Genomic DNA, 14,420 nt, shown 5'->3' with positions numbered 1-14,420 from the left:
TTTATATGTGAAATAATTTTTTTTATAAAAGAAATCCTAACTCTACGATCTCGCCTTTATACAAGCTTTTGTTCATACTAAGCGACTTCCGGCAAATTTGAGAATAAAGTTTCGAAAATTGTCGCGCGGAGGTTCAAAATTTCAGGACACCCACCGAAACACATCAAAACCCTCTCCGACACCGCTTAGTGCCCCGTCACCAATCCGAGGCATCTCCACTCGACCCACTAAGAGCCGTCCATCTCTTCAGAACCAACGGCAGATGCACCTGGTCCGATCGCTCCTCCTCCTCACTCCCACTCTTATAAATACCTCTAAATCGTCCCCAATCTTGCTACCTCTATCAAATCTCTCCAATTTCCCAATCCAAGGTAGTAAGGCGTCATCACTCATCAGCCCCGTCTCTAGGGTTCCACTCGTTTCTAATCATCTCTTACGCAGATCTCCACTGCTGCAGGTGTCGTCCTTTTCCTCGTTTGATCCGCAGAGAAGGAGGCGATGTCGGGCCGCGGCAAGGGAGGCAAGGGTCTCGGGAAGGGTGGCGCGAAGCGGCACCGGAAGGTCCTCCGCGACAACATCCAGGGGATTACGAAGCCGGCGATCCGGCGGCTGGCGAGGAGGGGAGGGGTGAAGCGTATCAGCGGCTTGATCTACGAGGAGACGCGCGGCGTGCTCAAGATCTTCCTGGAGAACGTGATCCGCGACGCCGTCACCTACACCGAGCACGCGCGCCGCAAGACCGTCACCGCCATGGACGTCGTCTACGCCCTCAAGCGTCAGGGGAGGACGCTCTACGGGTTCGGCGGCTAAGCTCCTCCCTCCTGCAAAAGTCTTGCTGTCAAGAAAAGAAAAACGGGGGAAAAAAAACCAAAAGAGAGAAATCGGCGATGGTTGTGGTGTGGCTTTAAGTGTTAATTTTGTCCCTTCTAAGATAATCTAGTGTTGTTTTCACCTGCGACTTGGAGTTGGCGGAAATTGTATGAGCTAGAAATGGCCCCAAGAGTGAAAAGCCGTTCAATTAAAATCTTTTAAAAAAGTAAACATCGCATTCGCATATAGACATTGAGTTGGTATTTAATGATTTTTTATTTTTTTTTTAAATATTATTTACATTATTTGGATTCTGTTGTTTTGTTTGTCGTGTAAAAGTAATCTATAGCTTACGGGTATAGTGATCAATAAAAATACATATTATTCTTAAATTCTGACACGACAATGCGAAGTTTTTTTTTTATTTTTAAGCTCGACTTCTGCAATCCCAATGATCATCAAAAAGAAAAAAAAGAATCCACTGAAACTGCCACATTTCATTGCCTCGTTATCATTTAGGTGGTGGGTAGATTCCGTGATCGCACGTGATCACAATCTAGAACGAAAAAAAAGGGCCGAAAACGACAACGAGCAGGCACCGCCTTCGCACACACCACGCGATCCTCGTAAAGCGTGCACCCAAGTCCCCTTTTTTAACACGTTGGTGTCCAGTCAACGAAGGCGACATCCCCAAAGAAACGAAACAAACGAACCAAACCTTAAGAAGAAGGGGACGCTTCTCATCTGGTGAGCTTACCGTTCTGCTCCTCTCTCCTACCTTCGCCGTCCATCCCGGATCACAACAGTACGATGACGAACCCTTATTCTCACCTTAGGAGATGTAGTACCACATATTTTAGTCGAAGCTTTCGTATCGAGCAATAGTAGCTACCAACTTAACTAAAATCTCAAATTAATATGAGAGTAGAAATGTCAAAAGTATTTTATTATGCATTAATATCTCATGCTAAATTAACGATTGAATTAGGATGAGAGGATAAGCACGAAGTGTACGACATGTCGGTTTAACTCCCCTAATCTCCTAATTAGGGGGCAAAAGGGCAAGAACTGGAGGGTAATATCGTCATAATATTTTCCTCATATTTTTAAGTAAGCTCACGCAACTACCTTATAAATGCCGGGGTCCAAAGGCCAAACTGGGCCATTAAAGGCATAAACCAATATCCAATCGCCGTAGCTGCCCCAATTCCGCGCCTCCCACCTCCGATACCGACGTCGAAGAGAATAGAAAGTGCGAATAAAGCATCACGAGCTTGATTCTTGTCCCGCTCCCTCCTGAGCTCACTCTCTCTCTTCTCTCTCTCTCTTTCGGATCTCGAGGTGAGTCCTCGCATCTCTGTAGCTCTTCCATTTCCCCGTCTCTTTCTTGTCGATATCGTCAAGAATTGGTCGACGACCACCCATTCTGTGGGTCTTCTTTGAGTCTTGATCGACTTATTGATTGCCTCCGCAGTTGTTGAGTGCCCGGAGCTTCAATCTTTCCTCAAGATTTTACAAGAAGGTCGCTCTTGATGTGAAGGGTAGAGTCTTTGAGGGTTTTTTTTTTCCTGCTAGGGTTTCTTGATCTTGTTGCTTGAATCTCCCGAGGAGAAGATAAAGATCGTTCTTTTAAGTTCTCGATCAAGAGATTTCAAGAATCGGGCCCGCAATGCGCTGAATCGATCAAATTTTGTTCCATTTTGGCAGATATTGCTGTGGGAGTTGTTGATCGTGGGGTCTGATTTCTTTTCTTGTGTTGATTCTTTGGTTGCATGTTTGCATTTTGGTTCATTTCTTGGAGATACTAAGTAAAGATTAGGCCTTGGAGGAAGAAAGATGAACGTGGTTGGAAAAGTGGGAAGCCTCATCTCGCAAGGGGTTTACTCTGTTGCAACCCCGTTCCACCCCTTCGGCGGTGCCGTTGATGTCATTGTCGTTGAGCAGCAAGATGGAACTTATCGGAGCACACCGTGGTACGTGCGGTTTGGGAAGTTCCAAGGTGTTCTCAAAGGTGCGGAGAAGATAGTCACTATCTCCGTAAATGGCGTAGATGCTGATTTCCACATGTATCTTGATAACTCGGGGCAGGCCTATTTTATGAGGGAGGTTGTTTCCGGGAATAAGAATGATGAAGACAGTGGTCAAGCTGTAAGTGAGTCGAGACCTATGGAATCGAGTCAAGAGAAAAATGTCGGCACTAATGCTGATGATCGTCAGAATAGTTACGATGATAGCAAGGGTTTGATGGAGAACTCTGAGCAGTCTTACAGATTTCAAGAAGAGCAAGATTCTCCAGAGGATTCAGCCGGATCATCGGGGTTTAGTTCATATCACTATGAGAGCTTAAATGAGGTGGAGGATCTGGTCAAGCAATCCAATGGTGCCAACTCAGAAATGGTGTTAGTCAGTGTAGATGGGCATGTTCTCACTGCGCCACTCTCATCAACTGAAGCAAACACTGAAAATGTGCAACTTAACACTCCTCAGTTCCACCTGGGTCCTGGAGAAAGCTCTGATGGAGGCTTCAGCGGCAGTGGAGATACGTGGGAAGCCCGTTTATTTGCTGAATTGGATGTCTCCATAGAGAAGCATACATATGGTTCAAGAGAAGAATCAGATAGCCCAAAGGATCACAAAGAGGTTACAGTTTATGATGAAGAGGCTCACAGCATTAGCAATGTTGAGATCGAGTCAGAGGATGTTTGTGGTCTGAGTAAAAATGATACATTCAAAAGTTGTTTGGATTTGATGTTGCATAACGAGGATGCATATTCAGGAGATGCAAGTTCTCTCTCCCCAGAGCATTCTCAAAGGAGAAACTCTGAACAATCTCCAGAAATTTCTTCTGTCAGAGAAAGAGAACTGGAGGAACAAACACTAAGGATTGATTCTAACTTCAAGAATGATTCAATAGAATGCGTAGACAGTGAAGTGGAAGATTTTAAACAGGGTGCATCTGTTGACATTAACCAGGAAAAAGAGTCTGCTAATTTAGTTTTCCAAGAATCTGATTTGTCTTGCAACAGGAGGTTAATGACCAAGAATGGGGAAACTGAGGTTCCTGGAATAGAGAATGAGTCTGCTGGCTTTTCAGGCAATTCGGGACAATCTGATTCATCTTTTGGTGGGAGGTCCATGACCGAGAACAGAGAGACTGAGGCTCCTGGAATAGGGACTGAGGAATCTGGTGTTTTATCAGGCAACTCAGGAAGTAATGACATGGAAAGGTTGGAAAGTATTCCAGAGAGCTCCATGGTTGAAGAGGAATGCAACCAAACAGATAGTCCTGGAATAGATAGGAGAGCACCTGGCTTCGGTGAGTGCATGTATTGACAGGAAGATGTTTTTACTTTCAATATTTTATTTCTGATTAGCATTTTTATACCTTTACAGGTTTTGAGATTTCACTTTGTGGTAACTTGCTACGTCCGAGTATGGGCCGTAGATCTGCTGAGGAAACCTTTGATGCCCATCGTATTTCTGAGGAGGAATTTAAGTCGTCTGGACCGTCCATTGTTAAGGATACAAATCTCATTGTTAGAGTTGAAGACAAGTATTTGCCATGGGATAAAGCTGCTCATGTTGTTCTTGGGAAGGTAGTCTTTGGTCAAATCTTCTCAATTGAACCAAAGGATGCTATCCCTGTTGAACATGAGGAAACATCACATATCAGAGAAGAGACACCTGGAATGTCACCTTCTTTCAGCAGCAGATGGAGGCTTTGGCCTAATCCATTTAGGAGATCTAGGTCCCTTCAGCACAGTAACAGTAACTCATCAAGCGAGGAGCTTTTTGTTGATTCAGAATCTGTGCTGCAGAGTCCAACATCTGAACAAACTCCACAGGGTAATAAAAATCAATCTCCACGAAAGCAATTTATGCGGACAAATATTCCAACTAATGAGGAGATGGCATCGTTACATCTGAAGGAAGGTCAGAATATGATAGCATTCAGTTTCTGTACTAGAGTTCTTGGGAAACAAAAGGTTTGCTAGCATGTCATTGGATGATCTTAGTGGGTGCTTCTATCATTAAATATACATCCATTATATTACACTCCTGTCACAGGTTGATGCGCATATCTATCTGTGGAAATGGAATGCTCGAATAGTCATATCTGATGTTGATGGAACCATTACCAAGTAAGTTTCATCTTCTAAATCACATTTTTAATCACCTAATTTAGTGGTCAGTATCATGGTGGAGTGGGTCACACTTATACTATGGGGAAGTGTTTTCTGCCATTTCTAATTTGCTTCAAGCCTTTAACTGAGAAACATTTAGATGACCAACATGTCATGAACACAAGATGCATGCTGGCAAGGTATGCAGAAGTCAAGACACCATACTATTATTTTAAATAGCAAGAGTAAACAAGAGATCCATAATAGGTAAATATAATCTTGACATGCAATACCTTTTGCCTCATTTACAAATCTATTTACTGGGTGTGATATTTCTATGTTAAAAGTAAAGTTTGGCAATTAAAAGAAACTGAACAGTAGGCTTTAAAATGAATTTTCTACACTTTTCCCTTTAGTAAATTTTCACTGTGTTATTTATCGCAGATGCATAGATTTTGGCACTTCTTGATCAGTTTGGGCATTATACAATTAATTGGAAGACCCTATCTAAAGTAATTTGGTATATATGTCTCCCAAACAAGATCTCTGAATCCATCCATAACAGTTAGATTTAAGTGTTCTAGGGAAATCTTTTTTATCAATGTTTCAATGGATTAAATTGATTTGGCAAAGGAGGGATTTCTTCATCTGGAATTAAATCTTGAGGAATCCTTCAGAGTTGAAGCTCCAATATCTTATGTTGCATATCTTGTGGTAGAGTGATGATTCATATGCAGGTTGGCATCATTAGCAAGCACTTACGACTGGTTTTCATCCTCACTGATGGTGCAAATATATTTTTCTATAAGATCATGTTATGCATACTGTTATATTGTTCCATGTGCATTACATGTTTCAATTTTTCAATCTACTTTTAGATTAAGCAGTAAGAGCACCTTGTCTTGCATATTTTAGGTCTGATGTCTTAGGGCAGTTTATGCCTCTGGTTGGAAGAGATTGGACTCAGTCTGGAGTAGCTCGACTTTTTTGTGCAATAAAGGTATAATGTGCAATTCTCAATATCTTTCATGGTTTTTCAGTGCCTTTTTAGCAAAAAAATTTCTTAGATTGCAAAGTGCAACTGTTGTGAGCCAGTATCTGATTATATGATCTGTTTTTCCTAGGAAGAAAACCATTTATGTTTCTATGATCTGTTTATAATGCAATAGGGAAAAAACTTAAACTTTTGGGAAAGGGAAATATACTTTAGTCAACGTCATAAATTTTCAATATTTATTAAGCCTCCTCTCAAAACTCCCTTAATTCAATTATTTTATATGTAAGACAAGATCAATTCAAGTTTGAGATATATAGTCATCCAGGTAAACTGATATATCCTGCATACTTTGACATGGAATTTCTTGTAAGTAACTGTAGGCTTTTGTGCTACCAAAAAGTTGTAGCCATTTGCTCTTGTTTTAAATATCCTCTTTTCTGGGTAGATATGGAATTCTTCTAGTATAATTTGTCTTGTGGATATAGAAGATAGGCATATGCAAAATTCATCATTTTAGTGAACTTGTGTTCAATCAACTGAATAGTTAAATTTATATAAAATAAGAAATCCCAAGACTAGAGAAGGAAGATGGTTCCTTTAAATAGATCCATAGCTAGCAAAATAAAATGACTATAAACATGAATCTGTAACTCTTGGCAAGGTTATACTCCTTGGGGCATGGGGGTCATCAAACCTTGTGCTTTCTGGTGAAGAAATATTTTCTTTATTCTGGTACGGATATGCTAGATATTTGGTGATCATCCCTTGTAAAGTCTTGTGCTTTCTGGTTAAAAAAAAGTCCTCTTAGTCTTTGAATTTAGTGTATTGTTCCAACTTTCCAGTATCGTTGTATAGCTTTTGCTTTACCTAGAGTTATTTTGATGACCCAATAAAATAGTGTTACCAAGACAGTGATTGTGGAGTCAAGGGCTCAATAGTTCTCCCTATGATAGGAGGGAGATTTTATTTGTTTCTATGAGATTATATCGAGCTACTTCTAGTTGAAGCATTTTTTTAAAGCTATCTTTGTATTTCAATTCATTTCTGAGATATTACCACTCTTTTTTTTATTATTTGAAGTGTCTTCTTTTCCTAGATTTCTTTCATGAATACAGAAAAGTTTTTTAGTTTGAAGATTGTGCTACTGGTGCTAGGATTTAATAGTCTTTGCTGTATAAACTTGCCAATGAGCCCCTTTCTTGTTTAATCAGGAAAATGGTTATCAACTATTGTTCCTGAGTGCCAGAGCTATAGTTCAGGCGTATCTCACGAGAAGCTTTCTTGTCAATCTGAAACAGGTAGCAGATTCCTTCAGTAGTCTTGTTCCCTCTATTGATGTGCTTAGTTTCTTGAGGAGTTTCTAAGATAAAACGACTCAGATCTTTCAATTTCAATAACCAAAAGTAGTATTTACTGGTCTTGTTGCAAATGACAAATCTTTGGAAGGAAGCGAAAAGATTGAATGACCACATTCTCAGTCTAGATGTGGTTGCTGTTGAGAATAACATGTTTGTCTTGGAAAAATTAAAATGTTTGAATTCTTTCAGGATGGGAAAGCACTGCCTAACGGACCTGTTGTCATCTCACCAGATGGCTTGTTTCCATCACTCTACAGAGAAGGTATGGGCTTATTTCCGACTAGCTCTTTAGTTAGCCTCGACATGCAGCTCTATAATTGAACTGCTTGCAACTTTCTTTTTTTCCATTTTATTCCAGGAATGAATGAAGTAATATGCTCAACTCAGATTTCTACATTGAAAGAAACTGAATTGAGCACAACAACAATGCATACATTATAGGCAGCTTGGGTCTTTTTGTCTGGATTAAGTGCCTACTTATCTCTTTACCTGTCTTAACTATTTGTTCTTCTCTGCCACCCAAAATGTAGGTCTAAAGTACAGAAAGAATAAGATAAAAACTTTTGTTATAAGTTTCTATCAAACATGTAATTGTAATTGTTAATTAATTAATTGCTTCAAAAGCTTAAGCTGTTAGAGAACGATATTTTTATATGTATATTATAACACTCCCCTCACTTCAAGGCTTGAGACATTTTGAAAGATTCAAAAAGTTTAAACTCAAATTGATGGATTTATATTTTAGGCAAAAATGAGTCTGACAAAATTTGAACTCAGAAACTCTATTCTGATTCTATGCTCTAATAATAGTGATTTTTCTATTTTATATTCTAACAAGCAAGTGATAAGATAAAAGCTTGTGCAACATATGTATGCATGTTACTTGTCCAAGAATCAGCAAAGAAAGGTGTCAGAGAAAATAACCTGACAGTAATAAGCTGATTTGGAGTGCCACATCGTATAAAGATTCTGTACACACTTTATGCAAATTAAAGAAGTCCTATATACAACCTATCCCATAAAAAATTTAATGGATGCTAATTTTCGGTAGAGGTGGTCAGAAGCTGTCTTGCAAAGCTGCTTAACAGGAATTTGAGATTGAACTACTACTCTATCGCCTCAGGAGAACTCATAAATAACCACAAAATCTTCCATCAGGGAGCAACTCAAAGTGTTGTTATTGATGTTTTTTAACATGCTAAATTAAAGTACTACACTTAAAAGGAAAATTATACTTTATTGTACAAAGTGTTTGACTAATATATTCTGCCATTGCCGTAAATCTTCTACAACCGATGATGTTGCATGTGTTCTGATTGCTGAAGCCTGAAAGTACAAGCAGAGTGGATTTTGTCATGGATCCTGCCCAGTTCCTAACGAAGTTTATTTTTATGGCAGTTATACGTAGAGCTCCTCATGAGTTCAAGATTGCATGTTTAGAGGTAATTTCTTCCAATGCCATTTGAAAGATTTATTGAACTGAACATATTCTTAATCAGTATTTGGTTTACATTGCATGGGGAATTACATATTAGCAGACATATTGTCTGTTAACTGGTTATTGCACTCTGCTTCTGAATTTATCTCGTGGTCAGTCTACAATATAATGGGTATTTCATACCCCATCATGCTTTGCTGGTAAATCATGACTGGCAGTTAATTTTCTTAAATGTAAAATAAAAGGTAAGGCCATATATTTAAAAAGTTTGGTAAAAATCTGGTCATGCGATTTTGGACACCATATGATTTGTGAACATTTCTGAATGAGCCGGAGAAAATGGTACTACATATAATATAGTAAAAAGTGGACCTAAGCAAGTTCAAACATTCGGGAATCTATAACTACCCTTAGTTCCAATGCATGTTTAGTGTTTGAACTTTATCGAAGTTCAAGTGTTTGTTATTGATTATTGTGCGATAGTGAACCGTTGGTTGCCTTATTTTCTTCTTTTTCCTTTTTGGCCTATAACAGTGAATTTTTTTTTTGCTTGGTTTTGATGGGACCTTCCATATTGCGGGTTTCATTTTGACAGGATATTAGAGCGCTTTTTCCTTCTGATTACAACCCATTCTATGCCGGTTTTGGGAACAGAGACACTGATGAGCTTAGCTACAGAAAGATTGGAATTCCGAAAGGAAAGATATTCATCATTAACCCAAAGGTATTACCGTAGAGGTTAATTCCATAATACATAGCTTGTATGCAGTTATCTATCTTAAAATCTTTGATGGCAGGGTGAAGTGGCAATCAATCATAATGTTGATGTGAAGTCGTATACCTCCCTCCATACCCTTGTCAATGACATGTTCCCACCGACATCTTTGGTTGAGCAGGTTTGTAGTCATTCATAGTAGGGACTTCATTGCGGAGCTTAGAACTTCCTGTCTTGCACTTTGAGGAATAGGTCACAATAAATTAACAGGCTTACCTCCTATCTCCGGGCTATTCTTTAAATTTTTTATCAGAATAAAGCTCTCTGTACATTAAATATCACACGCGGGAAAAGAAGTGCATTTCCAGAAGTTAAAGAGCTGGGCCAGATGATTTGTTGCTATTTATTGATCTTTGCTGGCATACTTTGCAGGAGGATTTTAACTCTTGGAACTACTGGAAGATGCCGTTGCCAAACATTGAATGCTAGTAGCATAAGCAGTATGTAGCTTCAATCCTATACGCCAAGCAGCAGAACTTATAGATCCACTGTTGTTAGCATTCATTGGGGGTGGGGTAATTCTTTCTTTTCGCCTATCGATTTGGGTTTTGTACTCTTAATTCTTTGGTTGCTTCAAGGGACCGTTCAATCTGCAAATTAAGTCCTTGAGGGACACCCTTTTTGTTTTTCGGTGGTTGATAGCTGTATATTTGGTCATGGAAACAAATGCACCAACTGAAAGAGTATATACACAAAATATCCTTTTCTCTTCTCTTTCTTTGACTACTAAATAATACCTTAGTGCTTAGATAATCAAAGGGTTCATATTATATGAGTGCTTAGGATTTAAATTCCCGCATCTTTAAGAAAAATATATTAGCCTGGGTCACCGTGCTAAGCTTGAATCTTTGAATGAATTTATTTAGATCCGCCCTAGACTTGAATCACCTGCAGCTTAATGGCCAGCAAGCCAGTAATTCTACGCGAATCTCGTTGCATATCCGGACTCCAACCTGACTTAATAGAATATCCATCCAGCCAAATATTCAATATCAGCAGACATTCCCAACCGAGCTTTTATTTATTCCACGCGAAACAACAAAACAAAAGGGAAAAAAGCGAGCAAGAGAGATGACTTGACTCCTCTTCCCCTGACACGATTTATTTTAAACGTTTCTTTAATTAGACATAAACGTTAGCACAACTTTTTTTTTTCTCGTCTGACGATGTGAACTGAAGAATAATCTTTTTTCAAGAATAAAAATGTATTTATTTTACTTATTGTTAATTTTAATTTTACATAACTACCCAACTTAGTACGATGTGATCGTCTACTTGGGTAGTTGTCACTCGACCGTAGTCCAAGCAACACATGCACGCTTCACACTCGTAGTCTTAGCTTCGGCAAATTCGGTGGGCCCGGTGGCATCGACCTCCTCCCGCTAAATAAAACCAAAGACGTCTCTCCTTCTTCGTCTTTCTCCGCTCCTTCCTTCCTCCTTCCTTCCTCCTTCCTCCCTCCTTCCTTCTCCAAACCTTTCCCCTCCTTCAAATCCCCCCTGCACTCCTCTCCTCGACTAAACCCTTTCACGCCATTTGAGCCAATTCCATGGCTCTCGACAGCGAACAAGGTAAACCACATTCCGTAACCCCTCCTCCCGATCCTCCAGATTCGCCTTCTAATTCTTGCTCTATCTCTTGATCCAGGAAGACTCGAGAACGACTCGAAGGCGGCGGAGGACCCGGCGGAAGCGACGCCCGCGTTGGTGATCTCGAACTCCGGGAAGCGGATGGACCAGGCAGGGGGGAGGAAGAAGTACGTGAAGCAGGTGACGGGGCGCCACAACGACACGGAGCTCCACGTTGCGGCGATGCGCGGGGACTTGGCAGCGGTGCGGCGGATCCTAGATGGAATCGACGCCCAGGTGGCGGGCCGTGGGGCGGAGGAGAACGCGGCGGACGTGGAGGAGATCAGGGCGGCGGTGGTGAACGAGACCAACGAGGTCGGGGAGACGCCCCTGATCGCCGCCGCCGAGAAGGGGAACTTGGAGGTGGTAGTGGAGCTGCTCAAGTACTCGGATAAGGAAACGTTGACGAGGAAGAACAGGTCGGGTTTCGACGCGTTCCACGTCGCAGCGAGAGACGGGCATCAAGGTCAGTTTGGCTTCATTGTGTGGATTAAATTCCGTGGCCTTTTTGATAAATAACTTACGAAACTCTGTCTATCATTATCTTAAGCTTGCAAAAATCAGTTCTTGTCTTCTTTATATAAATATGGATGGGATTTCCATAGACATTAATGGCACGTCTTTTTCTTTATTGCTTGCCAGAGTCTAGTAATAGTTAAATTTATTTTTGAGCCAAAGCTCCAAAGTATATTGCATGAGTAATAATAACTTAAAACTTCTCTTGTGTTGTCTCCATATTATATATATATATATATATATATATCTCTATGAACTGAGTAAACAAGTAGTAGTTGTTTGTCTTATCTTTGTATGGTAGTTCTGTACCCTTGATCTGCTAAAAGTATACTAATCAAGTTAGAGTTTTTGATATCAGTAAGATGACAATAGGCAAAGGTGAATATTTACTCATTCTATTATTAGTATCCAGAATTCTTTTCTTTCAGATTTAGTATGTAATTGTCCTGGTTCCATGTGATCCTGTTAGGTTGTGTTAAAAGTTGGACTCTATTTTATCCTCCAAAGAACAAGCGGTTTCTGAAATCTCTCTCTTCCTTTATGTCATTAAAGATGAAGCCAAGGAGAAACATAAAAGCTGGAACCGAGATCTGAATCTGTGCTATAGTATGTAAAGCTTCCATTTTCAGTACTATATCTGTCATTGACAAAAAGAATCTGTGCCAGTGCATGACCTCCGTAAAATGAGAATATATAACTTTTTGCTTGTAGTGCATTTTTCTTGCAATCACTCTTTTACTTGGGGAGGAATGCTGATTGGCTGTCCCATCCTTTTGTTTGGCTTACTGCTGCTGTTTTGATAATTCTCATTTTGTTGGTTGCATAAGATGGAAGAGATTATTGATAAGTAGCGTCGTACAGGTGTTGTGCAGGAATTCTTGAACTATGACTCCACCCTTAGCAAAACATTTGGCCCCTCAAATGTAACTCCACTTATATCTGCAGCAACGAGGGGTCATATCGAAGTAGTGAAGCTGCTAATAGCACAAGATTCTGGTTTGGTCGAGGTGGCAAAAGACAACGGAAAAAGTGCTCTGCATTTTTCTGCCCGGCAGGGGCATGTTGAGATCGTCAAAGCTTTACTCGACAAAGATCCACAGTTAGCGAGACGAACCGATAAGAAAGGCCAGACGGCTTTGCATATGGCTGTGAAAGGAATAAACTGCGATGTGGTTAAAGCACTTCTTGATGCTGATCCAGCCATAGTGATGTTGCCTGACAAAAATGGAAACACTGCATTGCATGTGGCAACAAGGAAAAAGCGGGCTGAGGTAATTTCATTTGCTATACATTCTCACATATTTCCCATTTCTACACTGTTAAAATGTCTTCCTCAGGATAGTGGTGTTTGTCAGTGCAGCATCTTAGAACTTGCAGCCATTCTCCCTCTTTTTGCAGATTGTTAATGTTCTTTTACTTCTACGAGACACCCATGTCAATGCATTGACAAGAGACCACAAGACTGCTTATGATATTGCAGAAGCGCTACCCCTCAGTGAAGAGTCGACAGAAATTAAGGAGTGTTTATCTCGCCATGGTGCACTCCGAGCCAACGAGTTGAATCAACCTCGAGATGAGCTGAAGAAGACAGTAACTGAGATAAAGAAAGATGTTCACACGCAGCTAGAGCAAACAAGGAAAACAAACAAAAATGTTCATGGCATCGCTAAGGAGCTTAGGAAGCTACACAGAGAAGGCATTAATAATGCGACGAACTCTGTGACCGTGGTCGCTGTGCTTTTTGCCACTGTGGCTTTTGCAGCTATCTTCACTGTGCCTGGTGGAAATGATAACAATGGAATTGCTGTAGCTCTTCACACTATCTCCTTTAGGATATTTTTCATTTTCAATGCCATAGCTCTGTTCACATCATTGGCTGTTGTGGTGGTTCAGATAACAATTGTCAGGGGAGAAACTAAGTCAGAGAGAAAGGTCATTGAGGTGATCAACAAGCTAATGTGGTTGGCATCTATTTGCACCACTGTTGCTTTCATTGCTTCCTCCTATATTGTGGTCGGCCGCCATTTTCGATGGGCTGCAATACTGGTTACTTTGATAGGTGGTGTAACAATGGCTGGGGTTCTGGGAACCATGACTTACTATGTGGTGAAATCAAAGCGCAGACGCAAGATTAGGAAGAGGGAGAAGACATCACGGAGAAGTGGCTCAAGCTCATGGTACCACAACTCTGAGTTGTCGGACTCTGATCTCAATCCAATTTATGCCATTTGAAGCAGGGAAACTGATCGTAGCTTGTATCTTCGTATTCTAGTCTAATGGGTACATGCTGAAGATCTGTTTATACATAACCAGATGTCACTCATGCCCGAAGCTTTCGTGTACAAATTCGTCCATTGTAACCCAGGAATTGCTTCTGTATTTGTTCACAGACTGAAAAAATGTACCGAATTTGTCCATGATTTATTCAAAACTAGATTTCTCATTTCTTTCCATCCAGTCGTTCTCTGCTAGTAGAATTCCGCAAGCGTTTGGTCGGATTTGTTTTTTGTCTACTTGGATTCCACTAACGTCCACTTGCAAATCTAGCGTTGCTTTGAATTCCACGACATATTAGACAGCACAAGTTTCATTGGAATGCTCTCTTCTATGATATAAGTGCAAAGGGAGCTAATCTGAAAAGCTTTAAGAACTTGAGGGGTTCATCTACCGTTGATGTGCATGATTTCTTAAGATTTCTAGTATATACGTGTTAATGCAAACCTTGAAGTTCTCAGAGGGGTTCATCACCACGCACTTTAACCCTTGTCACGTAG

At 40.4% G+C, this 14,420-nt stretch overlaps 3 protein-coding genes across 6 annotated transcripts; all 3 read left to right on the top strand.

Annotated features, from left to right (window-relative positions):
* The first annotated feature begins 275 nt into the window (after positions 1-275).
* Positions 276-1,056, top strand: LOC140798760 (histone H4). Of its 2 annotated transcripts, none has more exons than XM_073152791.1 (2): positions 276-371; positions 458-1,056. In XM_073152791.1, the coding sequence occupies exon 2, from the start codon at positions 499-501 to the stop codon at positions 808-810; it is 312 nt and encodes a 103-aa protein (XP_073008892.1). In that variant the 5' UTR covers positions 276-371; positions 458-498; the 3' UTR covers positions 811-1,056. The 2 variants fall into 2 exon arrangements, with proteins under 2 accessions (XP_073008892.1, XP_073008893.1); XM_073152792.1 differs by having other exon boundaries at positions 337-371; positions 442-1,056.
* Positions 1,057-1,969: 913 nt separating this feature from the next.
* On the top strand, positions 1,970-10,216 carry LOC140798743 (phosphatidate phosphatase PAH1). Of its 2 annotated transcripts, none has more exons than XR_012110903.1 (11): positions 1,970-2,151; positions 2,386-4,126; positions 4,204-4,796; positions 4,879-4,952; positions 5,850-5,934; positions 7,143-7,229; positions 7,479-7,551; positions 8,615-8,731; positions 9,323-9,451; positions 9,525-9,623; positions 9,875-10,216. XR_012110903.1 is itself a non-coding variant. In XM_073152768.1 (11 exons), the coding sequence occupies exons 2-11, from the start codon at positions 2,647-2,649 to the stop codon at positions 9,929-9,931; spliced, it is 2,721 nt and encodes a 906-aa protein (XP_073008869.1). In that variant the 5' UTR covers positions 1,970-2,151; positions 2,386-2,646; the 3' UTR covers positions 9,932-10,216. The 2 variants fall into 2 exon arrangements, 1 of the variants encoding a protein (XP_073008869.1); XM_073152768.1 differs by having other exon boundaries at positions 8,688-8,731.
* A 700-nt stretch (positions 10,217-10,916) lies between these two features.
* Positions 10,917-14,097, top strand: LOC140798635 (ankyrin repeat-containing protein ITN1-like). Of its 2 annotated transcripts, none has more exons than XM_073152588.1 (4): positions 10,917-11,073; positions 11,154-11,596; positions 12,508-12,917; positions 13,045-14,097. In XM_073152588.1, exons 2-4 carry the CDS (start codon positions 11,233-11,235, stop codon positions 13,876-13,878), a joined length of 1,608 nt encoding a protein of 535 aa, XP_073008689.1. In that variant the 5' UTR covers positions 10,917-11,073; positions 11,154-11,232; the 3' UTR covers positions 13,879-14,097. The 2 variants fall into 2 exon arrangements, with proteins under 2 accessions (XP_073008689.1, XP_073008688.1); XM_073152587.1 differs by having other exon boundaries at positions 11,150-11,596.
* Positions 14,098-14,420: the final 323 nt, after the last annotated feature.

Source organism: Typha latifolia, chromosome 12 (assembly GCF_019914945.1).
Source record: "Typha latifolia isolate L0001 chromosome 12, TyphaL0001v2, whole genome shotgun sequence".
Classification (NCBI taxonomy): Eukaryota; Viridiplantae; Streptophyta; class Magnoliopsida; order Poales; family Typhaceae; genus Typha; species Typha latifolia.
The sequence above is the reverse complement of the archived record's forward strand: the minus strand, read 5'-3'. Positions and strand labels throughout refer to the sequence as shown.